At 37.2% G+C, this 26,257-nt stretch overlaps 1 protein-coding gene across 2 annotated transcripts in view; it reads left to right on the top strand.

Annotated features, from left to right (window-relative positions):
- Positions 1–26,257, top strand: part of SATB2 (SATB homeobox 2) — a 192,444-nt gene that overhangs the window by 19,485 nt on the left and 146,702 nt on the right. For both annotated transcript variants that reach the window (XM_025934980.2, XM_086719222.1), the window contains exon 3: positions 6,819–6,995. In XM_025934980.2, the coding sequence (XP_025790765.2) occupies positions 6,819–6,995 (177 nt within the window). The remainder of the gene's footprint in view (positions 1–6,818; positions 6,996–26,257) is intronic.

The raw sequence follows: 26,257 nt of genomic DNA, 5'->3' as shown, positions 1-26,257 counted from the left end.
AGGCTGGAGTGGAGTGGTGGAATGTGGAGCCTCTGGTTACCACAGCTCAGGAGGTCGGGTGCCTGGGAGGGGACAGCAGGGACAGAGAAGAGGACGGTAAGAAAGACGCACTTGATCCATCTTGAAATTTTGCCTGGGACCCCAAGAAGGAGGTGAGGGGCACCCTATTCTTCCTTTCTGTTTCCTGCCACAGTCTTGGTGCTCAGAGTTGTCTCTATTGTGTTAGAGTGGGAGGAAGTGTCTAGAAGTTAATACTGGGGGTTAACATTGAGGTTTCTTCTTGTGTGTGTGACTCGGTGTATGTGTGTGTGTGTACATGTGTGTGATAGAAATAGAGATAGAGAGAAAGGGAGAGACAAAAGGAGAGGGAAGGGAGAATGAGGTTGTAGAGAAAGTAAATTGTTTTGTTTTTCTAATACATTTGCACTAGGATAGTTGCCAGCCCTCACTCCTTTCTCTCCCAATCCTCCGGTAGAGCCTGTCCTTGCTTGGCTTACTTGGTAGAATTTGTTTCAGTGTTTCAGGGTTCTATGATTTATTGATTGCAGTGGTTGTTAAGTGTGGTGCTTTACTCCAGGTTCGGTTTTATACAAAGAACAGATATGCGAGGCTCTGCCCTAAAGCCTTTGTAATCTTCAATTAGCCCTAGGACCTTCTCAGGTGATAGAACCAGATACACTGCCAGCTTCAGGGAAGGGAGTGGGCCCCATGGCCGCCTTCCTTCTGGAAACAGATAGTTTCAGGAGCCCCTGGAAGGAGAGAAGAAAAGTTGGCCTCCTATCATCTCAGACTGGCTGCTGCTATTCAGGAGGGAGGTCCAAGAATGAGGGTGGACCCAAGAGACAAAGGGTTTGGGGTAGAGGCTGGAGCCCACTCTCACCTACACTAGAGTATGGCTCATTATTTGAGCCTTTCTTTGTCTGTGAGTGACTAAAGGGTAGGAACTGCGTTTGATTCCTCCTGTCTGCCTAGCACAGTACCTCACGTCAAAAGGTGAATTTACTTTTAAGCAATGCATGTCACCCATGGGACATCACAAGTGGTGAAGGGGCCAGGCCAAGCGTTTAGATCTCTGAGGGTGTGGGTTTCCAATGTACTTTTCCACCCCCAAGAAAGCAGTGTGCTTGAGATGTAGAGTTGGCTAATCTGAACTGTTCTACTTGTGCCTCGCTGTTTCTTTGAGCATGTTACTTATTTTCCCATAGTTTGTTTCTTCATTTATTGGATGAGAATAGTAATACCTCCTCCCCGGGTAAAGGCCCGGAGAAAGATAAAGGTACCTGTGTATGTTAGAGTGTGTATGTGATGAGTTAGGAGGTGCTGTGCAAGGGAGAGGTTTGTTTGGTGTGACTTCGGTGGAAAGCTATGGAATCCTATCCTCTAGACCCCGACCACTGGATCTTCTTTCATCTTTCCTTGTTGAGGTTAGACATCCAGGGCATCAAAGAATACTTGTGCCTCCGGTCACTTTCACACCAGTGTTGTGGCATTTCCTGAAAACTGCAATTGCTCTTTAAAATGAAGGGAAGGGTGGGGCACCTGGGTGGCTCAGTCGGTTGAGCGTCCGACTAAGGCTTAGGTCAAGATCTCACAGTACCTGAGTTCAAGCCCCGAGTCAGGCTGTGTGCTGACAGCTCAGAACCTGGAGCCTGCTCCGATTCGGTGTCTCCCTCTGTCTCTGCCCCTCCGCTGCTCATGCTCTGTCTCCAAAATAAATAAATTAAAAAAAAAATTTTTTTTTAATTAAAAAATAAATAAAATGAAGGGAAGGGGGGGAAAGCCTTTCCCTTAATAAAACATTTGGATTAATGTGGTTAGGAATAAAACAATGGCTTACACTTTGCTCGATGATGCAGAGAAGATACCACATTAGATTTGGGAGTTTAACCAATAGTACATCTGTCCTCAAGTCTCCTAAGATCTGGAACACAGAGGGAAGATAACTGAGGGGCATCCAAGAAATGCTCAAGACAATTGCACAATTGTCTTAGTTATCAGTTTGTGATGACTTTATCCTGTGTCAGAAAAACCATTGTATATGTTGGTGTCAACAGATTGCTTCGAGCAGCTCTCCTAGACATATAGTATGAGCCACATGTATAATTTAAAATTTTCTAGGAGCTTCGTGTAAAAGAAGTTAGACATAGGCAAAATAAATTTTGATAATTTAACTTAGTGCATCCAAAAAATTTCTCTGTGCAATTGATTTTTAAAAATGATTCATGATGTGTTTGTATTTTATTTGTTTTTTGGTATTAAATCATTGAAATTGAGTGTGTATCTTGTACTTACAAGCATATGTCAATTTCAGGTGTTTAGCTGCCACATATAACTAGTAGCTTCCATACTGGACAAGCAGTTTTAGAGTATAAAGTATGTGTTTTTAACACATTCACCCTTTTACCATGGGGCACGTTGAACATCTTTAGTAATTCAATGATTATGAGTATCATTTTTATTCTGAAGAAATGCTTTTTAGTAAGTATCATGAGCATTGATTATGGACCCTGAAAAAAATTACTGGTTTCTTGTTTTCCTCTGTATTAATATTAGTGAATGGTATTAATACTGATTTTGAAAAAAGAGAAACAAATAGGTTTCGTTGTTTGGGGGTAGCCAGACAACTTAACTAGTTCACATTGTTTAATCCTTACAACGACTCTGTGATGTAGATATTATTTGCATCTTAACTGGGAGGAATTTGAGCTTCAGGAAGGTCAAATAAATTACCTGAGGTCACTACAATAGGTAAAGAATAACGGTGCCAGGATTTGATCCAAGAGCTGCCTCCCTCCGGACACGGTGTTAGTCACCAGCACATGTGACCATCTCCTGTGCGTCTCTATTCCCATGGCTGTCGTGGTGAAGATTAGATTACCTTTATAATCACACACGCTTCTTCAGAAATAATGTCATGATGGAAGTGACAAATTGGGCATTGGAACTAATGACAATTGGGAAATGCGTTTTTCTAGTGGAAGGAGTCCCATGCTTATTTTGCCTCCGTGACAACAGAATTTACCATTCATCCCAATTGTCAGAACAACTCTTAATTTTTAGCAAAAGGCTGGGACCCTGTGCCTGTCCTTTAGATGAAACTACCTGCTTCACCTGCCACAATTGTAAAAGGCTTAGAGAGGCTTATAATCAAAAGGTTCAAAGTTCCCTACTTGATCATCTGGAAATGGGTCTGTGCTACAATAAAAGAAAATTAATGCCATAAGTTCCAGATACAGGGCCAGAGTAAGAGTTTCCTTTTTGTTCTTGATCATTTCTAAATTTTGTTGTGAATGCGTTTTCGTTTCATGTTGTTAATTCTTTTATTGGAACTTACCTTTTAATTCTTCCCTCCTATTCTTAATTTATTTTTTGAGTTGCTTATCAAATACTCTCCCTATCTTTTTATCCGTTGTTACTTTTCCCCTTTCTTTCTTTCTTTCTTTCTTTCTTTCTTTCTTTCTTTCTTTCTTTCTTCTCTCTTTTTGCCTGGAGTAAGTGGCATTGGCAGGGGGAAAAATGGAGTGTGTGTGTGTGTGTGAATATATATATATATATTCCTACTCATCCTTTTATCATTTTCTTTTCCAGGGATTTGCTGTTTTTAAGTTTTTAAAACCTATGCCTTAATTTTCTTCTTCTTCCCACTTGACCCTGAGTGTACTATTTTACTATTTTTTATTTCTCTTGTCATTGTCATTAGTAACCACCCCTATGTTTCCTCTTCTTTTGTAAAAATTGCATTTCATTGTAAACATTTCATAATTGCTTAGATCTATGGAATTCAAGTAAAAATGTACATTTTTCTAGGGGTTAAATATAACCTCTTTATTTTTTAGTGTCTCATATATATGTGCTTTCAGAGTAAATTCTGTTGTCATATGTTTCTGGTTAATATTGTTTTGTTTTATAAATGACCTCCAAGTCCTTTTTTCTTTCTTTCTTTCTTTCTTTCTTTCTTTCTTTCTTTCTTTCTTTCTTTCTTTCTTTCTTTCTTTCTTTCTTTCTTTCTTTCTTTCTTTCAAAGTAGGTGATGCCTGTGATGGATGGGTGCTTGCCTTTTGACTGTAAGGAGTTATTGCTATCATGTCAGATAACAATTGCTTTCTGTAATCACAGAACTAAAATGTGTAGGAAATATTTTGGTAACTGACACTTTCAAAACGTAAGTTCCTAAATGGTAGAGAGCCCTGTGCTCTAATGTCATATTTTGTATCTCACTCGTTGAACTGTTAATATTATTTCTAAAAATTGATAGGGTCTTGAGTCTTTTGCAGTTGACCATAGACTTGAGGAAGGTTTATGGTTCCTAAGTAATGGATACATGATAGGTTATGGAGCAACTGGATTTACTTAAAGGCCTTATCTGTGACTCCCAGATGTGTGACACTCAGATGTTGACATTAGAAACTGCACATGGATTTTCAGCACTGAAACTTATGTACACATAGGTGTTAGTGGTGAAGTATAGCTTGGGGCACCACTGACTACATGGCCCTATGTGTGCATATGCTTAAATCATTAAAAATAGAAATCAACCTGCTTCCTTGGACAAAGATCATATACCAGTCTGTAAGAGTTACAAGGTCTAAATGGGGGCTATTCCCTGCTGGTGAGGACTCTGATGAAAAGGTCCTATAAAATGCCATTATGCCTGCTTAGGAAGATTTTACAATACCTTCAACAGCATTTAGGGCAGGAGCCATGTCAGACTTGTTCCTACTTGTATCCCTAAAGCCACAGGGGATGCCTGGCACACAATAGGTGTCCAGGGAATAAAAATTGGATAAATGAATGAGCACAAAGATAATTTGAAGGAAATTTAATTTATATTATTCATTTCATGTGTTACATACATTTGGGAATAAATTGGGCATAAATAAACATTTGATATGCCATTACTGGTCACAGCTTTAAAAAATATTTTATAAGGCACCATGTGGCCAGGCTAAATCCCTTGTTCGTCTAAAACAATCAGTTCGCTCCATCCTTGTTTCCTATTTTCCATAAATCTATACCATGGATACTGTATTTGCTACAAACAGTAATGCTCCCTTACTGTTCTTAAGAGCAAATACAGAGTCTGTAGTTGTCCAGGGGATAGTTTGGTGTGACTTGTTAGCCTGTTGTGCTGGCTTAATAATAATTACCATGATCCTTAGTGATAACAGTTCTTAATGAGTGTTATTATTGTTAATAATGATTATATTTAATAATTACACCCTATACTTATTATCTTTAATAATAATAATTAGCACATGGGAACCAGTGGCACCATTGTATTATCTTTAGAACAAAAATCTACATCTGTGAGCTGGTAGTTTGCAGTGTCTGCTCCCACCCTCTGCTTTCCAGATCAGAGTGAGTCAGGAGGCTTCTAGGGTCTAGGCAACGGGAGGGGCTTCTAGAAGAACTGTGCAGTCCTGGTGTCACAGGCGGGACTCCCATACCTCATTTACCCAGAAGTCTTATTTTTATTGTAAAGTGCCTTCAGCAATGACCAGCTCGTTGTCCACCACCCCATCTCTCAGCCTGCCCACCTATTCTTCATAACTTTTGTGTTTTTTTGCACAAAGAGAGAAGACCCAGAACAGATCTTCTTCTATAAAGTACTAACTTGTGTGAATTACGTGGGGCAGAGTCCATGTTTATTACTTGTATGTTGGTAAAACTTTGATCTTCTTATGCCTTGGCTATGTTTAGATTTAAATGCCTGTATGACTTTTTTAAAAATAAAAAACAGTTTATAAAAAAATCTTTGGCGAATTAAACATTTTTTAGCTTTTCACACTTTGATACAAAGCAGAGAAATATTTCAGTGACAACAGATTTCAACAGATTTTCAACTAGACTAATTTGCTTTATTCTTTAGGGTAGTTTACTTCTTTTCCCTGAAAACACAAGAAGAGATAGTTCCCTTTGTAGTGGTAACTGGTGTTAATATATAAAATAATAACTTAAAGAAAGAGTTTTACATGTGGATGCATATTTTGATACAAGTTAAATGTCAGTTAAGATTTTCAGGAGCAGGGTATTTTCAGGCTAATTGATGCCCTATTTACCAAGATGTAGAAAAATAAAAGCTATAAAAGGGACTTTTAAAAAGTTCCTATTGACGGGCACCTGGGTGGCTCAATGGTTGAGCATCTGACTCCTGATTTCGGCTCAGGTTATGATCTCACAGTTCATGGGTTTGAGCCCCACGTGGGGTCTGTGCTGACAGTGCAGAGCCTGCTTGGGAGTCTCTCTGCCTCTGCCCCTCCCTCACTTGCGTGCTCTATCTCTCAAAAATAAATAAATAAATAAACTTAAAAAAAAAAGTTCCCATTGACTTTCTTGTACATATTCACATGATAGCTTAGACCGTGAAATCAAATATGCCTCTCTACTAGGTCTTTTATATTTACAGACAGAAGCAAATCTGATCTGGAAATACTAGTCCTGATTGACAGTTAATGGTGAAACCATAGACATGAAGGATGTAAGGGTCTAGAAGGTCACCTTGACCTCAGCTATATGCCGGCTGTGGAGTTAGGGTCTCAGTCAGGACACCTCATTGGTGCACTCCACTTTTTAATGACTGGAATCTGAGGGCTTCTGCCATCACCCGAGGCAATTCTGCTGCAGTCTGAGAGTAATAAGGAAGGGGAAAAACATCCCCAGCTTTCCCATTAGACCCATCCAACTAAGAGGCTTGTTTAATCTAAACCATTGTCGATCACAGATGAGTAACTTTTATAACTGCCTCTTCCCTTCTCATCATGGTGACTGAGATTTGCTTTGTAATATTTGTGTTTTGCTCTTGAATTTTGTCTCTCCAGGTTTGATGATTCCTGTCTTTTGTGTGGTGGAGCAGTTGGATGGCTCTCTTGAATATGACAACAGAGAAGAACATGCAGAGTTTGTCCTGGTTCGAAAAGATGTGCTTTTTAGCCAGCTGGTGGAGACCGCGCTCCTGGCCCTGGGGTACTCCCACAGCTCCGCAGCTCAGGCACAAGGTATTAACACATATCCCCTTTCTCCTCCCCACGCCTCGTTGTGTCAAGATTTGAGGAAGAATGTGTTTCCCGAAATAATTCTCCAAACATGGGTTGGAGGAGAATGGTCAGATTTAACATCTTTTCCAAACAGTGAATAGCAGAACGTTTCTTGCTGAGTTTTGTTTTCTGGTTGCTTTGGGAAATATTTGACCGGCACCTTTAGAGCCACCAAAATAAACTTGCATTTTAAAGTGATCATCATAGGGTTTTTTTGGCATGGAAAGCTCTGTTACTTTCTCTAAGTCCCAAAACTGGTGTTCTCAGAGCGTTGAGATGTTTGATCCTAACTTCTCCAAACTTTAATACGTGATTTATAAGCTTTCAGTTTTCTAAATTTATTTATTGCTTTGCGCCTATAGCTTCTGCACTTTACAATTAGCTTTTAATTAAGTAGAAAAAAAATGGGTACATTTTATCATACTTTTGTTATCTTTGAAAACTGCTCTGTAGTTTTAGTGTAGTCCATTCAGTAAAAAACAAAAAAACAAAACAAAACAAAAAAACTCCCCTCAGTGTCTTTGTGATCAATTCACTGTATCTATGTAATTAAGTATTAAAATTGCATCATCATTTCTGCACGTTATCGTAGAGCACTGGGGAGCACATTGTGAGTTTGTGTTGCTTCACTCTGCAGCATAGCCCATTGTTCTTTCATGGCAGAGAACTGACAAAAAAAACAAAAAACAAAAGACAAAAACATCCCCCAAACCTGGGAAAATGGAAGAAAACTTTTTGACCCAGTGGAATGATTATTATTGTATTTCAGCTGAAATGACTGAATCCTATAGTTTATGATAATCCTTATAACCGAAGGAAAGCAATAGGTTACCTCCAGGTCTCGCTTTGCATATTCATTTTCTATATTACTATTCTTACTTAACATTTGTGTATATGTGCCACAGATTTTTGCAACTTTTTTTTTTTTTATGAGCCCCTTGTCAAAGCCTCCATTTATTCAGATGAGGAAACTATGAGAGATTAAACAATACATACAAAGTTTACAGGTAAGGCAACCAAGGACATGGGATTTAGTATCCAAGCTCTTGACTGATTCTGTAAGCAGATCATCACTGTTTGAAAAATGTTTCAGTCTTTAAATTAGATTGTAATTCTACCAAGAAAGCAGCCCATCTGAAACCAGGGGTCAAGAATGTTTTCCCAGGGCAGGTGGTACCCCGTGGATTATTGGAAGTCTAAGTGTGGTCTGAATCTGTGTGATTGGCCTGTCGGGTGCAGTGATAACAGCTGAATTGTCCAGCGCACTGCTTTCAGAGCAGTGTGATAAAGGATGATTCATTTCCTTTTTTTCTTGTGTAAGGGATTCAAGATTTAATCCTGAGCAAATTCCATACCGGGCACCCCTGCTTTTATTTTATGCTATTTGCCTGAATGAAATAAAGGAATCCCCCCATCGCCCCCACCCCCCTCCGAAACTTTTCATGCCATTTTAAGGATATTTTTTTCTGAATGTAAAGGTCACTGTATCCCACTGCTTGCATCCTGGTGTGCCAGCTTCCTGTTTGACAGGGCTATCCATCTCCGTTAGCACGGCTGCTCAACGCGCCGTGAGCTCACATGTGGAGCACAGAGCACTAAGTGGCCAAGATTTGATTCTTGGCACATGCTCAGGGCAGGGACTCTAAGGAAATTTGCACTAGGGAGCCACACTGTTCCATTCAGTGATGTGGATTGAGAGTTCTGCCCACCAAGGTGAGATAGATACACTAGCAAGGGATATGGCCTACAGTGGAGGATTAAACAGGAGAAAAGTCAAAAGCAAATATTTGTTTCCCCAAAGTTTTTGAAAACCAGGACTAAAAAATACTGAATATTATACATTTAAAAAGTTGACTCAACATTCTGAAGGTGCTCTAGATCATAGATAATACTTTATTTTGTAGGTAAACAAAGGTTTTAGCACTAGGTCTTGTACTATAATTTCAGAGGGGGAAAATGCTGTTTGTTTAGTTTTAAATTAGGCTGCTGATCTCTGTTTTGGGTAAATGGAAGAACTTGGCAATTGTTTATTTTGAAATGACTGTATTAGATCTCTGTTGTCATTTTTAGATCATCAAACGTATGCAGTTTGTTGCATGTTTATTATAGACCAAACAGAATGTAGCATGAGACTGGTCATTTGTGTGCTGGGCAAACAGCAGAGCGACAGAAAGCTAGAAAAGGAGGTAGAACAAAATATAACTGTATATTCGAAATCTGACTTTCTATGCATCTAGTTTTCTGTTTTCTTTTGTTTTGGTCTTGTTTGTGTGTTTGTTCATTGTTTAGATAATTTCTCCAAGATAGGGATGTCATTGGATGACCTAGCAAATCCATCTGCAGTGGAGAAACTGAACGTTTCTGAACCTCTTCTTCCTGTGTTAGAAAAGTTGGGCAGAACTAAACTGTAAGGAGAGTGGGTTGCTTGAGCCTATTTTAAAAATTGAGGTTCTTGAAACATGATTTTTTTATTGTGACGTGACCAGAAAAGAGTTTCAATAATTGAATTAGATAGGACTCAGATTGCCTTGAAAAGAGAAAATATATTAGCAATGTCATTATTTTGGAGTGATACCTTATCCTAATGACAAGGCAATGAACCCATGGTTTTGTGAGCATGGGATAGTTAATTTTTTTTTTTTTTTTTGAGAAGGCATTCCCTCCAAGCGAGCTGAAGAGGCTTTATTAAGAAAGATATTTGCTTCTAAAGGATGACAGAAATTCCACTAAAATGCAATTCAAGGATTTCCAACACCACCACCACATCCCCCAGGCTTTATTTGAAGCTACATATTGGTACTTGAGAAATTAAGGGCAAAAAATACTGTTATAAATGACGGGCACAGTGTTTCTAACTGAGTCCAACCGTTTATTTCCCAGGACACATACCATTAGCTCTCTGTGATTCTCAAGGATGAGAGATGCAGGACACATCTGACCTGCTGTTTTGCATATGCAAAAGATGGCAGGTGTTTTGCTCTTCCTAGAGTAGGTAGCCTAAGATCTAATAAACAGCAGGCACAGTTTATGGTGGATCATGAGTCCATATCTCTGAATCTAAAGTCTTCTAGTTTTGGAAGAAGATTGTTAACTTAGGAACTGTTCCCTCAAATTATACTCATTCCCTTTCTTCTTTCTTCTTTCCTTTTCATCCTTTCAGTTCTGCCCCATAACGCTTTTGGTAATAGCTAGGGATCTCTCCATGTCATTGACTGTTCTTTATCATACCGATCAAGTAGCTATTCATAGTTGATAATGTGGATGGCGGATTTGGGGAAGTGGCAGTGATGGTGACTTGATTCCTCTCTGTGCACATTTGACTAAATTTGTAAGTGATCATCTTCTCTCTTTCCTGCGTCCTGTAAATTTTAAAGTAACTTTTAGAATTTTATTTATATATATTTTTATTGAGGCATAATTGACATAAATATATTAGTTTCGGGCATATAACATAATGATTTGATATTTGTGTATATTGTGAAATACTTACCCCAGGAAGTCTAGTTAGCATCCATTGCCACATGTAGTTACAGAATTTTTTTTCCGTATCATGAGAACTTTTAAGATTTATTCTTTTGGCAACTTTGAAATATGCAATACAGTATTATTAACTATAGTCACCGTACTGTACATTATATCCCTGTGACTTATTTGTTTTATAACTAGAAGCTTGTACCTTTTGACTTCCTTCACCCATTTTGCCCACCCCCACCTCTGGCAACCATCAATCTGTTCTCTGTATCTATAAGCTTGGTTTTTGAAACTAAAAAAAATTTTTTTAAGATTGTACTTATAAATGAGATCATATGGTATTTTTCTTTCTCTGTTTGACTTCTTTCACTTAGCATCATGCCCTCAAGTTCCATCCGTGCTGTCACAAATGACAAGATTTCTTTCTTTTTTATGGCTCAGTGATTTTGTGTGTGTGTGTGTGTGTGTGTGTGTGTGTGTGTACACCACATTTCCTTTAGCCATTCATCCATTGATGGACATATAGATTATTTCCAAGTCTTGGCTATTATAAATAATGCTGCAGTGAACATGGCCGTTCATGTATCTTTTCAAGTTAGTGTTTTCTTTTCTTTGGATGAATACCCAGAAGTGAGTGCAATTGCTGGATCACATGGTAGTTCTATTTTTAGTTTTTTGAGAAACCTCTGTATTTTCCATAGTGGCTGCACCAATTTACATTCTCACCAACAGTGCACGAGTATTACCTTTTCTCCATATCCTTGCCAACACTTGTTATTTCTTGTTTTTTAGATAATATCCATCCTAACAGGTGTCAGGTGATATCTCATTGTGGTTTTGCATTTCCCTGATAAGTAGTGGTGTTGAGTGTCTTTTCATGTACCCCTTGCCAACTATATGTCTCCCTTGGAAAAATGTTCAGATCCACTGCCCATTTTTTAATCATATTGTTTGTTTTTTTGCTATTAAATCTTATGAGTTCTTTATATATTTTGGATATTAGCCCCTTATCAGATATATAACTTGAAAATATTTTTTCTCATTCACTGGGTTGCCTTTTCATTTTGTTAATGGTTTCCATTGCTGTGCAGAAACTCTTTAGTTTGATGTAGTCCCGCTTGTTTATTTTTGATTTTGGTGTCAAATCCAAAAAATCATTTCTAAGACCTATGTCAGGGAGCTTACTGCCTGTGTTTTCTTCTAAGAGTTTTATGGTTTTAAGTTTTACATTCAAGTCTTTAATCCATTTCGAGTTAATTTTTGTGTATGGTGTAAATTAGTGGTCCAGTTTCATACTTTAGCATGTGGCTGTCCAGTTTTCCCAACATATATATTGAAGAGACTGTGCTTTTTCCAATGTATATTCTTGGCTTTTCTATTGTGTATTAACCATATATGCGTGGGTTTATTTCTGGTCTCTCTATTCTGTTCCATTGATCTATATGTCTGTTTTTAAAAATTTTTTTTAAAGTTTATTTATTTTGAGAGAGAGAGAGAAAGAGAGAGGGAGGGGCAGAGAGAGAGAATCCCAAGCAGACTCCTTGCGGTCAGTGCGCAGAGCCCGATGTGGGACTTGAAACCACAAACCCATGAAATTGTAACCTGAGCTGAAATCAAGAGGTGGATGCTTAACCAGCTGAGCCACCCAGGCACCCCTATATGTTTGTTTTAATGCTGATACCATATTGTTTACTATAGCTTTGTACGTAGTTTGAGATAAGGAGTGTGTTATTTCCAGCTTTGTTTTTGTTTTTTTAAGATTGTAAAATTTGTTTTTGACCAGAAAATTTTATTCAAAAATAAACAGGCAATGGGGCTCCTGGGGGGCTCAGTTGGTTAAGTGTCTGACTTTGGCTTAGGTCATGATCTTATGGTTCATGAGTTTGATCCCCGCATTGGGCTCTTTGCTGATAGCTCAGAGCCTGGATCCTGCTGCTCAGATTCTTTGTCACCCTCTCTTTCTCTTTGCTCATCCCTGGCTCTCACTGTCTCTCTCTCAAAAGTAAATAAACATTAAAAAAAAATTTTTTTTAATAACGAAAACAAACAGGCTGAGCAATAAATAAGCAAAAATTTTTTCTGACTGGCTATTTTTGGGGTCATTAGTATATAAAAATTATGGCTTCAAGAGAAGGTGTATTACCATTTTTTTCTTGCTTATGTTGGAATGATTAAATTTATGCAGTCATTTAAAATATTTTTAAAAAGCGACACAAAAATGGATTTAATACCATGTTATGTGAATCAAGCAGAGTGCCAAATACAGTCTCAATTATATAAAATTATTCATATATGCATAGAAAAAATACAAAGGAAATCTATTAAAATATCATAGTGTGAATAGTAGGATTAAAGTATGAAATTCTGGGGTGCCTGGGTGGCTCAGTCAGTTAAGTGTCCAACTTTGGCTCAGGTCATGATCTCATGGCTTGTGGGTTCAGGCCATGCATCAGGCTTTGTGCTGACAGCTCAGAGCTTGGAGCCTGCTTCGGATTCTGTGTCTCCCTCTCTCTCTGCACCCCACCCCCCTTGCTCTACTCTGTCTCTCTCAAGAATAAACATTAAAAAAATTTTTAAAAATAAAGTATGAAATTCTACTTTCTCCATGAATTCTGTCTCTCTCTTTTTAAAATGTTTATGCATTTATTTTGAAAGAGAGAGAGGGGCAAAGTGAGAGGGAGAGAGAGAATCCCAAGCAGGCTCTATGTTCAGCATGGAGCCTGATGCAGGGATCAATCTCACTACCGTGAGATCAATACCTGAACAGAAATTATGAGTCGGAGGCTTAACTCACCGGGACACCTAGGCTCCCCTCCATGAATGCTTTTTTTTTTTTTTAAGTTTTAAAAAAATATTTATTTATTTTTGGGAGACAGACAGAGTGCAAGCAGGGGAAGGGCAGAGAGAGAGAGGGACACACAGAATCTGAAGCAGGCTCCAGGCTCCAAGCTGTAAGTACAGAGCCCAATGTGGGGCTTGAACCCACGAAGCGCGGGATCATGACCTGGGCCAAAGTCGGACACCTAACTGACTAAGCCACCCAAGCGCCCCATGAATGCTCTTAATAAGTGCGAATGTGTTAGTTCTATCTTATTACCCACTTTTGATAAGCAGTTCACTTTGTCCCTAATGTGTCTGTAAGTGTGAAAACTTGTGCATGATACAGATGTATTTCTGTTGTTTTTTCAGTTTAAAATGAAAAAAAAGAATAAGTCATGAATGAGTCCCTATGATGTATAAACAAACCAAGGAATTTCTTATAGTTTTAACAGTGCTAAGTAATATTAACTGAGCAATTATAATATGTCAGGCACTATTCTAAGAGATTTACATGTACTGACTTATTTAAATATCACAACAGCTTTTGAAATAAATTATGTGTTCCCCATTTCACAGATAAGGGAACAGGCAAACAAAGAAGAGAAGTAACTTTCCTGGGCACACAGGGCTATGGAAGGAAGAGCTGAGACCTGAAGCCCAGTGATCCAACTCCAGAGTCAGGGTTCTTAACCACAGAGCTGTCCTGTGATAGACCTGATCAGTGGAGTTTAGAGTTGGGGTAGGCATCAATTCTTATTTAATGCTTGCTCCTTACTCTTTGACATGAGCCCTGAAAGGCGGGACTTTTTAGATTGGGTGCTTACTGAACACATAAGGATTATATTTATTTCATAATGATTATACTTATTCCATAATGATAAATTATACATAGAGATACTTTTTTAGGCAAATGAGACAGCCTTCATTAAAAACAAACAAAAAAACCAAATCTCACAGAATTGTTGTCTATTGAAGCCAATTCCTAAAACTAGATACAAGGCCTATAGTAGGTTAAGTAATTCAAATATACTGTCCCTCCTTATTAGGAAGCCTAAATGATTCCTGATAGGAAAATAAAGCATATTCCACAGCAATTCTGATTTTCAAATTGATCAGCACTATTAAATTCCCACCATGTTCCTGTCATTATTCCAGGCTCTGGGGATAAAGAACTGAAAAAAAAATCTTGCTTTCATGGAGCTTACATTTGGTAGTTTAATAACATAAGAGAAGTTTAGTATGTGGATTATTAGTTGATTTTTGATCCTCTGAGCTCAAAAATGTTGAATACTGAGGTTCAGAGAATCGAATTGCATATAAAATTTATTTATAGTTTAGTGCTAATTTATAAATAAATGTTAGTTTTATTCTTGAAAAATACTCAAGAATTACTCTTCTTCTTGTCAGTTTTTGGAAGTACATGGCCAAATGGAAAATATGGGTTAAAATTTCCAAAAAATCCTTGCTTTATCTCCTTAAAGGAAAACTTTTTTTTTTTTTGCCACTTCTCTCCACCATTGTCTCCATTTTTTATTTTTATTTTTTTACTTTTAAATGTTTATTTATTTTGAGAGAGAGTGTGCACAGGGGAGAGGCAGAGAGAGAGGGAGAGATAGAATCCCAAATAGGTACCACATTGCCCAACTCGGGCTCTATCTCACAAAACGTGAGATTATAACATGAGCCGGAATCAAGAGTTGGACGCCCAACCAACTGAGCCACTCAGACGCCCCTGTTGTCTCCGTTTTTTAAGATAGGGCCTGTTGTTCTGTGCTGACAGCCTGGAGTCTGCTTCAGATTCTGTCTCTCCCTCTCTCTCTGCCCCTCCCCTGCTTGCACTCTCTCTCTCTCTCTCTCTCAAAAATAAATAAACATTAAAAAAAAAATAAAAAAAATGATAGCCCTGTTGTTGGCTTTTTTATTGATGAAACTCTTATGTTCTTAGAGGCCCATTTTTTCAGAACACAACAGTGGCACCTGTGGTAAGCATTTAGTCAATGTTGGAAGAATGAACAAATGGATTGAAGGTATTATTTATTACCCTGGAGAAATACATGCAGTTCTAAAAAGTGCCAGTTTAATGTCATCAATAATTAGATTTGGGCTCTGAACTACAAACTGTTTTGTTCCCTTAAAACCGAGCGTTACATAGCACAGTGTGAAGTCTACATGAATTCAATAAATGTTTGTTGACAATGAAAACAGGTATTTTTAAGGTTCATTTTTACTAAACTATCCATGAAGATTTTTTTTCCTTGTGTGTCATTGTGAAGTTGGCTCCCATTCATGAATTAGCTATTTTTATCAGAAGTAAAATATAATTTGATTCCTTAGTGATCAGCATCGTCATTTCTAGATTTTTCCACGTCATCATTCCAAAGGCAGTGATGTTTTATCTATACTCATGGTGCCAAAACACTTCTAGTAATAATGTTTAGACTCAAAGAGCTATTTATTCAAAAGACACTTATGGGATTGCTGGGATGCAAATTCTTCGATCAAAACTTAGAGGTATTTTGTCAGTATTTATCCAGACCTCATCTTTGAAGGCGTTCTGTATAGGGAGAACAATTTACATCTGTGAACTAGAAACAATGATAAGAATAAATAGAATAAGATTCAAAACCAAAATAATAAGGATATGTTTTAAAGGAATGCCTTAATTTATTTTTACTTACTTATTATTGTTTTGTATATTATTCATTCATTTATTATTATATACTTTTCAGGGAATTAGCTTTATACAACATACTATTGGGAAGAACTTTACAAAGAAGCTACTTTTTGGGTAAATTTTAACATTAGAAATAAATATACTTTCATTTTAGATTGTTCGGTGCTTGGAATGCTTTCTTCTTTAATTCTCTAAAATGTTTATTCTGGGAACATGCAACATATACAAAATAGAGAGATTAAAGTAGTAAATAAATACTCGTGAATTTATCATCTGGCCTCAACATTTAGGAATTCATGGTCAGTCTTGTTTCATCTCTGTCCCTACCCACATCTTCCCCCTCTCCCACTAGATTATTTTAAAGCACATCCTAAACCTCATATTTTATCCATAAATATTTACTAAGTATCTCTTAATGATAAGGACTATCTTAAAAACATAACCACAAATAGTAGCATGACTCTTAAAAAACTCCTTAATGTTATGAAATATCCAATCAAGGTTCAAAAATTTCCCAATTATCTTATTATTTTCTTTTTAGTGTTTCTTTATTCAAATCAGAAGCCATAGAGATCTATATATTGCATTTGGCTGATGTGTTTTCTCTCATCCTCTTGAATTTTTAAAAATTCTTTTCTAAAACTAATGTTTGTCATGTTAATTCAGAATTATTTTGCTGAACTTAATGAAAGCCTTAACCTTATAAATGACTGCAAATACTATGATTTTAAATAAACAATTAGTAAACTCAATTATAACCTTTAATGGAATTCAGAAAAATCACACTTTTTTTCTTTTTTCTTTTTTTTTTTTTTGTAAGGGAAGATGCTTAAAAGGCATATGTTGTCTGGAGCTGAAAGATTTCTTTATGCTCTGAAAGTTTGACATTCTCCCCATTGAAAATGTTTAAAATGATCTCTTGCCTTGTATTGCTTTCTTGGTTTCTTTCTTTGGCTCTTGCTCTTTTTTTCCCCACTTTTCCTTCTTTAATTAAACTCTCATGTTTGGGAGTCTCTTAGCAGTTTTTTTCTTTATAAGGGCAATGTTGAAAAAAGGTGCATATTTAGAAATTTTAGGCCTTGGAGCAATCTTTTAACAAACAAACTGCTTTTTAAAAAATTCTGTGGCTCTCAAAAGAGAGCTAAAAAAGCTACCCCAAATTGCTGTTAACCATGTCTCAACCCTCATTAGAGCTGACTGGGCCAAAATATAAAACACTGCCTGTGCTGATACAAATCTCTAACAACACCCCTATGCTCTTCCCTCCTCTACTACATAAAATTAAATATTCATATATGCTTATTTACCTGCAAAAAGAGCAAAACCTGAAACACTACTTTTAAATGCCAAAGGAAGAGCAATGCTCATTTTACTTCCTTGTCCAATATGTATTTAAGAATGAATATCTAATATAGATGTTTATCGTTCTGTATTCCTCGTATTTATATTGGCACAAATATGTGTGATTTAAAATATATAGGTCAACTGATGGAATTACTGTCTATATGTAAATTTGTAGAGGATGAAGACCCTATTGGACTTGGACTTGATATGCAGGACTTCTAGCAGTGAGTAGGAAGTACTTGATTAGAACTGTTAAGGGCAGTGAATTAAAAAAAAAAAAAAAAAAATTATCTGATCTCACTTTACCTTTGACCTTACAATTTTTACTTGAACATCCATTAAAAAAAATCATTATCAGTGAAGATAATTCATTTAGAAAACTAGCTCATTATTTCTTCCATGATGAGAGAAGTTTTTAGCAGTATTTTTAGTCAGCTATTTGTTGGGCAGTTTGCCATGGTGGCCGTTAGCTTTGGTGTATTTTTAAAATTGCTTTAAATCCCTCTTTTTAGACTTTAGGTGTTAATGTCCATGAGCTGAAGGGGGCTAATCATCTGAGTTCCATGTTCTGGCATTCCTGTAAAATGATCTAGGTTAAACAGATTGACCTACGGTGATATACAGCTTTTATTTAATAATTAAAGTATATGTCATTAAAAATATATAGCTTTGAGGAGTTATGAGTAGGAAAGCTACAACCTAAAATTGGTGATAGTGTGATACAATTTATATTGTGATTAATTTTTTATTCTGTTCCTTCTAAAGTATAACTGTCTTTTACCAATATATAGATTTTAAACGTAAGGTTGTCATTTCCTGAAGACTCGGGTCCTTCTGTGCTTTAAGAAGCACAGATATAGTACAGATTCTATTCAAGAAACTCATTTAATAAAGAGCATATTCATTAAATGAATTTATTTACAAATGCTTCAATAGATAGTGCTATTACTTTTTGAGTAGATCTTTTATATGAAAAGTTCTCTATTGATACGAATCTCAGTCTTGGTGCTATAACATATTTCAACTCTAAGTAAAGCCTATTTTGACATTCATGATAGACAATAAAAAATTCTTGTCCATATAGCGTTTTGTAATATTAAAATGCTTTTTTAAAATTCCCTACTTCCCTTTTTTCTTTTTTGAATGGATAAGAGCTCTGTCATCTACATCTTATAATTTTAGTTAATTCTTTGCAAAATTGTGAAATTTCAGAATGGTAGATCTTTTACTTATATTAGTGTACATTTTACATTTGTACTTTGGATAGCCAAATTTTCTCAGATACACTATTATTGTATTTTAAGATTATGGTGAGAGTTCAACTCAATATTCATTCATCTGCGTAGCATCCGTTAGCAGGCAGTTTATTCATTATTTATTGAGGTACTTGGCACACGAAGTGGTACCCTGAGATGTCAGGGACCTCTTTTATCTGCAGTGTGATAGAGGACAGGTTCAGCGGTGGTGGTGGGAGGCAGGGATGAAAAGCATCCTGCTGGTCTTTTGGTCACTCTGGCCACCCTGGTTTTGTTTCCAAGGTGCTAGATAGATTTCACATGATTGTGATAAGCATTTAAAACCCCATCAGTTTGCAACTCATTTTTTTTTTTTTTTTTTTTTATGGTAGCTTTGTGAGCTCCAGAGCGAGTGCCATTTGGTTGCTCAAAAGCAGTAATTGGCAAATTTTTTTGTGTATCAGTGAGAGAAGACACAGACACCTCTGCCTTTCTAGTTTTGGTTTGAGGAAATATCACCCAGGACAGAACAGCAAATCTGTGCTACTGTTTTACAAGCTCGTTACTGGGGTTTGAAAAGATTGCTGCAGGCTATATGCAAATCATGCCCGAGGTTCCTCTCCGTTTCTCCCTCGCATTCGGCAGAGAGATAAATCCGACATATTCCTTCTGTCAGTTTTGTAAATCAGAGAATGAGACTCTGGAAAGTTCATAGCCCAGGCAAACCTCTGTCCTCAATAATTTGGCTCTACAAAGTCTAATAACCTCCCAGATAAAAGCTGGGCCTACCATCGTGGGAGCAGATTAAGAGGGCAGTCTGTTCTTGATCAAAAGCTCTGAGCAGTTTTACCAACTTCAGATGGTGGTTCTTCTTGAGAATATGTTGCACAGCCACAGCAATAAATAACAATTTGAAATGTCTTGTTTTATTATTAAGAATACAGTGATTCCTTGTGGGGTGGAGAAAAGACTTCTTTGAAAGGGGGCCTGCTTTAGATACTCTGCAATAGAAAATATATCAGAATTATTTGGAAAAATAAAAAAAGCTCTTTATTAAGATCTTTAGTTTCTTGGGCACCATTGGAAGAAATGTGATTGAGTTAACGGTTCCATTTTATGGAGAGGAAAGCTGCAAAGAAAGTTTTAAAAATCACATCTTAATTCTCCACTTTTTGTCATTCATTCATTTAACAAATGTTTTGTGTCAGACATTGTTCTAAGTGTTGGGGACACAGCAAAGAGCCAAACATAATGCCCCTGTCTTCAAGGTACATTCCAGTAGGGGACATAAAAAATAAACCATAAATATATAACAACATGTTAGGTAGGACCTGACATTATATTACGCTATGTTGACCTTATTCTCCCCATCTTGTCTGTAAGGGAGTTTGGCAAATTTAGGCTTCTCCTGAGCCAGAACAAACTTGAAGATATTGAATGGGGTTTGAGGATTAAAAATAAAATGATGTGGGCACTTAAAAGGTGAAATCTCGGTTTTCTGAAAAATTTACCTGTGTGGACTGTTCCATTTTTGGTATAGGATAAATGTAATATCATCAGAATTAGCTTATTATTAAGCCATGGTGTAATTTTTTTTTGAAAGCAACTGACATTTTCACATGATAGAATGTTACAAATGTATTTAATAAAATTGATATTATTAATAGATACTAAGCACCAATATTATGTACTTTTTCTGTACTAGCCTCTGTTCTAGGTGCTCCCCATGTATTCACTCATTCAATCCTTATAATAACCCCATGAAGTACATAATATCATTGTCCGCATTTTACCAATGAGGAAACGGAGACACTCCGAGGTCCATTTACCTCACAGAGGTAAAAAGCTTGGCTGACACCAAAAACTGGCTCCAGGGAATGTGTACTTAACCAGCATCCCGCTCAGCAGCATTATGTTTCTAGTCTGTGAATTTAGTCTACAGTTCAAACTGATACTAACTATAGTTTACAGGCATGAACCAAAGATTGACATTTTGGAATTGGTAACTGAACATATATGTTTTTAAATTGAGTGGGGAGCTTGTTTTGAGTTTAAATAACAAAATTGAACTTGCTGTCTTGGGATGGCATTTTATGAGAACTTATTTTATGAGACCCCATTTGTGTATATCTAAGCGCCTTGTAAACTTACAAATTAAAATAAAAACTTTTTTCTAATAGTAAACCAATGCTTGTTAGTTATAGAAAACTAAAAAATGCAGAAAAGTAGAAAAAAAAAATGCTGGCGGACCAACCTGGAGATAAATGTAGGTAACATTTGCAGGCATTCCCCTTTAGTTATGGTTTAAAGCATTCTTTTGCATAGTTGGGTTGTATATATGCAATATTTTCCCTGAATATTATAATGTATGATTTACATATTTCGTATTGCTTTTAGTACTGCAAAATAGTAAAGCTTTTGGTTTTCAAATCAAATGTAAAACATTAGCTTTCTTTTGATTATCTAGAAGGATTTAGAAGCCATCAGTAAATTAGGAGGTGTTAGGTACAGACAATGCCTGGTTCAGTGGCTGGACAATCAGAATAATTTATTCCCACATTTATGTGAGAATATCATTTTTGTCTTACTTGGTTCATTGCAGGTGAAAGGCCAGTTATTAAAAAAGAAATTGACATTGACCTGCTTTCTTTTTACCTTTGCCTTGTGGTAAAGTTTTTTAATGTGGTACAAGAGTAAAAAGACATTGTGTCATTCAGAAAACTTCAGTTAATTAATTTCATGTTTTGTTTTTATAATAGTCTTATTCTTACCCACATTTTGGTCTTTTCTCCTCTTAAAAAAAAACACATACACAGCATTGTGTGGGCTGGTTACTGAGTGCTTACTAGTTTTACAATGACAGTCCTGTGTTAAAGATGTCCCTTGGTCCAGGAATTAATAACTGATGACAGTTTGTCTATTTTTTAGCTTCTGGATTTTGCTATGTGCAGTAGGATGGAGATTTTATGAAAGAGTCATTGGGGGAAACTCTTAGGGAAGATTTTTCCTGTGCTTGAATTGATTTAGTGTAGCCCTCTATTGGAGGTAGGGGATTTGTCAAACAAATCATGAATGCTCCCATACCTGCAGGAGCAGTGGGTTGTGATCCCTCTTGGTTGTTTGTTTCTAGTGGGCCTCAGATCCCGCTGGGCGTGGAAAAGAGATGAGCAGCTCTCTCTCTCCCTTCTGTATTTTAAGGTTGTAAGACTGACCCAACTTCTTTCCATAGTCTTCCCTGTAGCTTAGCAGGTGTGAGATAGTCTAGTTAGAATTCACATGTATTTGGCCACCTACCCTGCACGCCTTCCCAATAGTATCATTGGCACCATGTGGATCGACATCTTCCTCTGTGCTTTTCTGGACTCATTTAGCCCACACTGATTCCTGTCCTCAGAGGTAGGGATCATTCCCTTCCCATGTGATTTTCGTTGGTGGCCCTTGGATAGTGAGAAGTTATTTGCTTTCAATAAACATTCAGGTGGGCTTTATAATAGACATAGCAAAGATTGGTGAGGATTTCTGTAACTCAGATAAGCTATTGAAATGTACTCATGTGACCAAAATACCAAGTTATATGAAAGAGTTTTAATTATGAAACCAGTGTCTCATTATGATAAAAATAAATGCATAAATCTAAGATGGCTTACGTAACAGATTAAGTTATAATTTGCTGCTGTATTTCTTTTGTACTTGTAAACCCTGATGGATATTACAGTGTACCCATTTGCAGTTTAAACTAATGCAATGGAGATCAACAATTGCTTTTCTGTCTTAGTATTAAGAGGAGAGTCCTGTTGTGACTCATGATAAGATTATGAATTTTTCTGGGTCTGTCAGCAGGTAAATTGAAAAGAATGGTGGGGAGGGCACCTAACTGGCTCAGTTGGTAGGGCATGCGACTCTTGATCTTGGGGTCATGAGTTTGAGCCCTATGTTGGGTGTAGAGATTACTTAAAAAAGAATGGGCCCAACTCTGTTGTAAATCAGTGGAATTAAGACACTTGTGGGGCTGGTGTGCTGTTCTGGGAGACTGAGGTGTCCGTGCTGAAGAGGGGATCTTGGCCACGTTGTCTTGAAGTTTACTAAAATAACTAATTTATCACCCATACGAGGACCTACCAGTAGGACTTATTTCTTTTGTCTCTCATGGAAATGCCTCAGTATTAGTCAATAAGACATAGTCTTGTGTTTTCATGGATGTTTAGTTCTTAAAAAAAAAAAAAATGAAGTGTCCATTTCGGCTAATTATAATGCTAGCAAACACAGAGTTTACTGTGTGCCAGGCATTGTTCTAAGTATGTTACACATGTAAACTCATTTAATGCTCACAAACCATGTGTGACATAGGTACAGTTACCTACATTTCACAGCTGAGGAGACTGATGCACAGAGAGGTTAGCTGAGTTTCCCTGGGGCACACAGCAAGTTAAGTGAGGGAGCCAGCATTCAACTGTGCAAACCCAGGCACTCTGCTGCTTGAAGCAGTGGCTTAGCCACCACACCCCTGCCTTTCTGTGGCATGATCAGGCATCCTTGTGATAGTGAATAGAAGTAAAAGCTTCCGTAGGCCTGACTTATATGACTAGACTAACTCATTAAAATGCTACATATTTCCCCCCCCCCTTTTTTCCTTTACTTATTTTGTTTTCTTCTCATAGTAGGTTGGGAGATGAAGACTTTAAAGACATTACAAGTGCATTCTACTTAATCTGAAATATTTTGATGCTTCTGGAAAAGTGAGATGATTTAATTTCATATATAATTGCATGAAGAATTATAAATTATGTTTTCTAAAATACCTATGACACTAAACCACAAAATGAACAGATAAAACTGATTTGTTCTCTGACAAATCAAGATATATGGCAGTGTTTTCATTACAAGTGCCATTTGTGGGGACGGAGCAGCTGAGTGTGCCACAATATGACACAAACTGTTCCCAGGCAGCACTGCCTTCACGTGGGCATCCCGAGCTGATTTACAACACACAGTAAAATTTTTTTTAAAACATGATGTCAAGCACAGCCCAGGTTGAACTTCTAAAGTCGTGGAATGCAGGTATATCTTTTTAATTGGCCTTCTTTGCCATGAACTTACTCTCTAGAAACAAGTTGTTTCATCCTGTAGAGAGAATGGGCCATTTTTAGGGCACTGGGGGTGGCATTTAGAAAATTCTTTCTTAAGTGCATGTAATAGTTTCCTGGAAGGTATGTGTTGACTTCTTCTGGAGGGTAATTTATTCATAGCAAGATTGAGTAAGAATTTTTTTTTTCTTCCACTGGACTAAAAACAGAGTGTGTTGTCGGAGGTCTCTGTGGTGGTATTAAGGCTAAAACTCAAAATTTGGATGTTGTGAGTTCAAGCTTTTCTCAAAGAACCTGTGTCCCCAAGCTGCCACAGTCATTTGTTTGTCCTAAATTTAAAAAAAGGCTTTGAAATATGTGGAACCAAAATAGTTCTGTTTGTAGTACCAGGGATTCTGGAAAAATAAGAGTGTCATCTTCTGTGTGGGAGAGATTGATACGTGTTGATTGCTGATGGTACCAGATTTTGTTGGGCAGTGATGGATTTTTCACTGAGTCTGCCAGAATCACTCACCTGGTCCCCTTTGTGATCCATGAGAGCTAATTTGCGATGATGGGTGGGCAGGAGCAGTAGTGGGGAGCAGATCACTGGGTCAAAGATAAAAACAGAACCCCATAAGGCACATTTTGGTCAATTTTGTATCAGATTACAGCCCAATGAGTTCAGACCATAGGAGATGTTATTCTGTGTTGGTGGGGCTTGTGTTAGAATCTTTATGTCATGTTTTTTTTCCTAGATGTATTTTCTATCATGTGTAACCAAAAGTTGGCTGGAAACGGTTATTCAGGTTAAGTGTTAGAATTTATTAAACAAAGCATATAAAACAACCAATAGCATTGTACAACCTGGTGAGAATAGAGAAGTAAAAGCAGACTAAGATTTGAAAGTAAAAGTCACTGATAAAATTTCACAATTGTACGTTAGTTTTTTAAAAAATATATATTTAATTTCCAACCTAATGAACATAAATGGTTAAAAGCATATTGACTTGCTAGTTTCTTTTCTTCAAGTCAGTTAGGAATTGGTCATGGTGGGCAGTCGATCCTGGTGGCTTAACTCCTCTGTCAGATCAGCTGAGAGCTGTGTAACATGTTGTAACAGTGGCAGTTGGGTGTTATGGAATCTGACTGCTGGGCTTTTAATACCACTTCCATTTCTATGACTGTCTGCCTCAGTTTCCTCATCTGTAAAATAGGGGTAATGATACTTCCCATGGAGGGTTGTTAGGAAGATTAAATTAATCCATACAAAGTGCTTAACACAGGGTGAGGGCTGGTTGCACATTAATTGCTATTATAATTATTATTGTCAATATTACTTTACAGTGCAGAAGCTAGATATGATATGTTAATTTCTTTTGTTTTCTGTAGCTTCCATTCGTAAAGCCTTTCATTCAAAGCTACTGGATGTGAATTACTGATTTTTTTTTCTTTATCCTTTTGATTTTTGTAGAGTATAGAAAGAATAGATACTTTGATATTCATGTGTTTGGATCAACAAAATCCTATTGCATGGCTCTTCACTAACTTGGGAAAGAATTGATTTCTTTATTATGGACAGAGCTTTGTGTATTACGTTGCCTCTTTCCAGTTTTTTTCAAAGCATTTAATATATATTTTATATATGCTGACAATGAACAGAACTTCCTCCAGGTTATCTGGTTGAAATTGTGTATTTTAAAAAATGAAATAGCTATGATTAATGACAAATGGAAATTAAAATTTTCACTGTTGGCTTTGTAATCCAGTGAGCTATTTATTTATTTAATAATGTTTTCAATGTTTTTATTACTTTTATATTTTTTTGAGAGAGAATGTGAGCAGAGTAGGGGCAGAGAGAGAGGAAGACACAATCCAAAGCAGGCTCCAGGTCTGAGCTGTCAGCACAGAGCCCGATGCAGGGCTTGAACTCAACGAACTGCAAGATCATGAGCTGAAATCAGATGCTTAACCGACTGGGCCACCCAGGTGTCCCCAATGAGCTAGTTTTTTTAGTCAGGTGACAAATATTTTGCATTTCTTCAATTTCTTCTCCTTCTATGGAGTTCTAAATATTGAGTAAACCTAAGTACAGATGTAACTTAGCTACAGTGAGGCCATTTTGTTTAGCATCACTTTTTCCACAGTTGTGTTGAAAACCAGACTATTTTCCCTTCCATTCCTCCTCCGAAACAGTTGCTCATATCTGTGCTCTTCTGACGTGGTTCCACTAGTGGAGCTGCCTCGAAGCAAATCTGGGACTGTGTGGAGCGGAAGGAATGTAAATGTTTTCCCCTGAGGACTCGTTGTCAGTAGGTATTTGTTTTCTGGGAAATTTGAATGTAATGTCACCTTTGCATCAGGGCTCCTTCTTTTCATTCCCCTTCCCAGAGCCTCTCCCATAGATACCTTCGAGGCTGAATCCCGTTACCCTAGTGCTCTTTCACCTGGACTAAATGACCATGGCAAAAAAAAAAAAAAGTCATATTTTTGTGACTGAAAAGCCCAACTAGATATCAAGCCATTAGGTCCTGTTGTGTCCATTCAGTTCTGTGCCAGCATAATGCTACTAGCTAGTAAAGGGGGCAATGAGAACTGAAAGGGCGAGCTCCAGGC

The sequence above is a fragment of the Puma concolor genome, chromosome C1, assembly GCF_028749965.1.
Source record: "Puma concolor isolate L17-30 chromosome C1, mPumCon1.1.hap2, whole genome shotgun sequence".
NCBI classification, from domain to species: Eukaryota; Metazoa; Chordata; class Mammalia; order Carnivora; family Felidae; genus Puma; species Puma concolor.
Note: the sequence above shows the minus strand (reverse complement) of the source record. Positions and strands in the feature narration are given on the sequence as shown.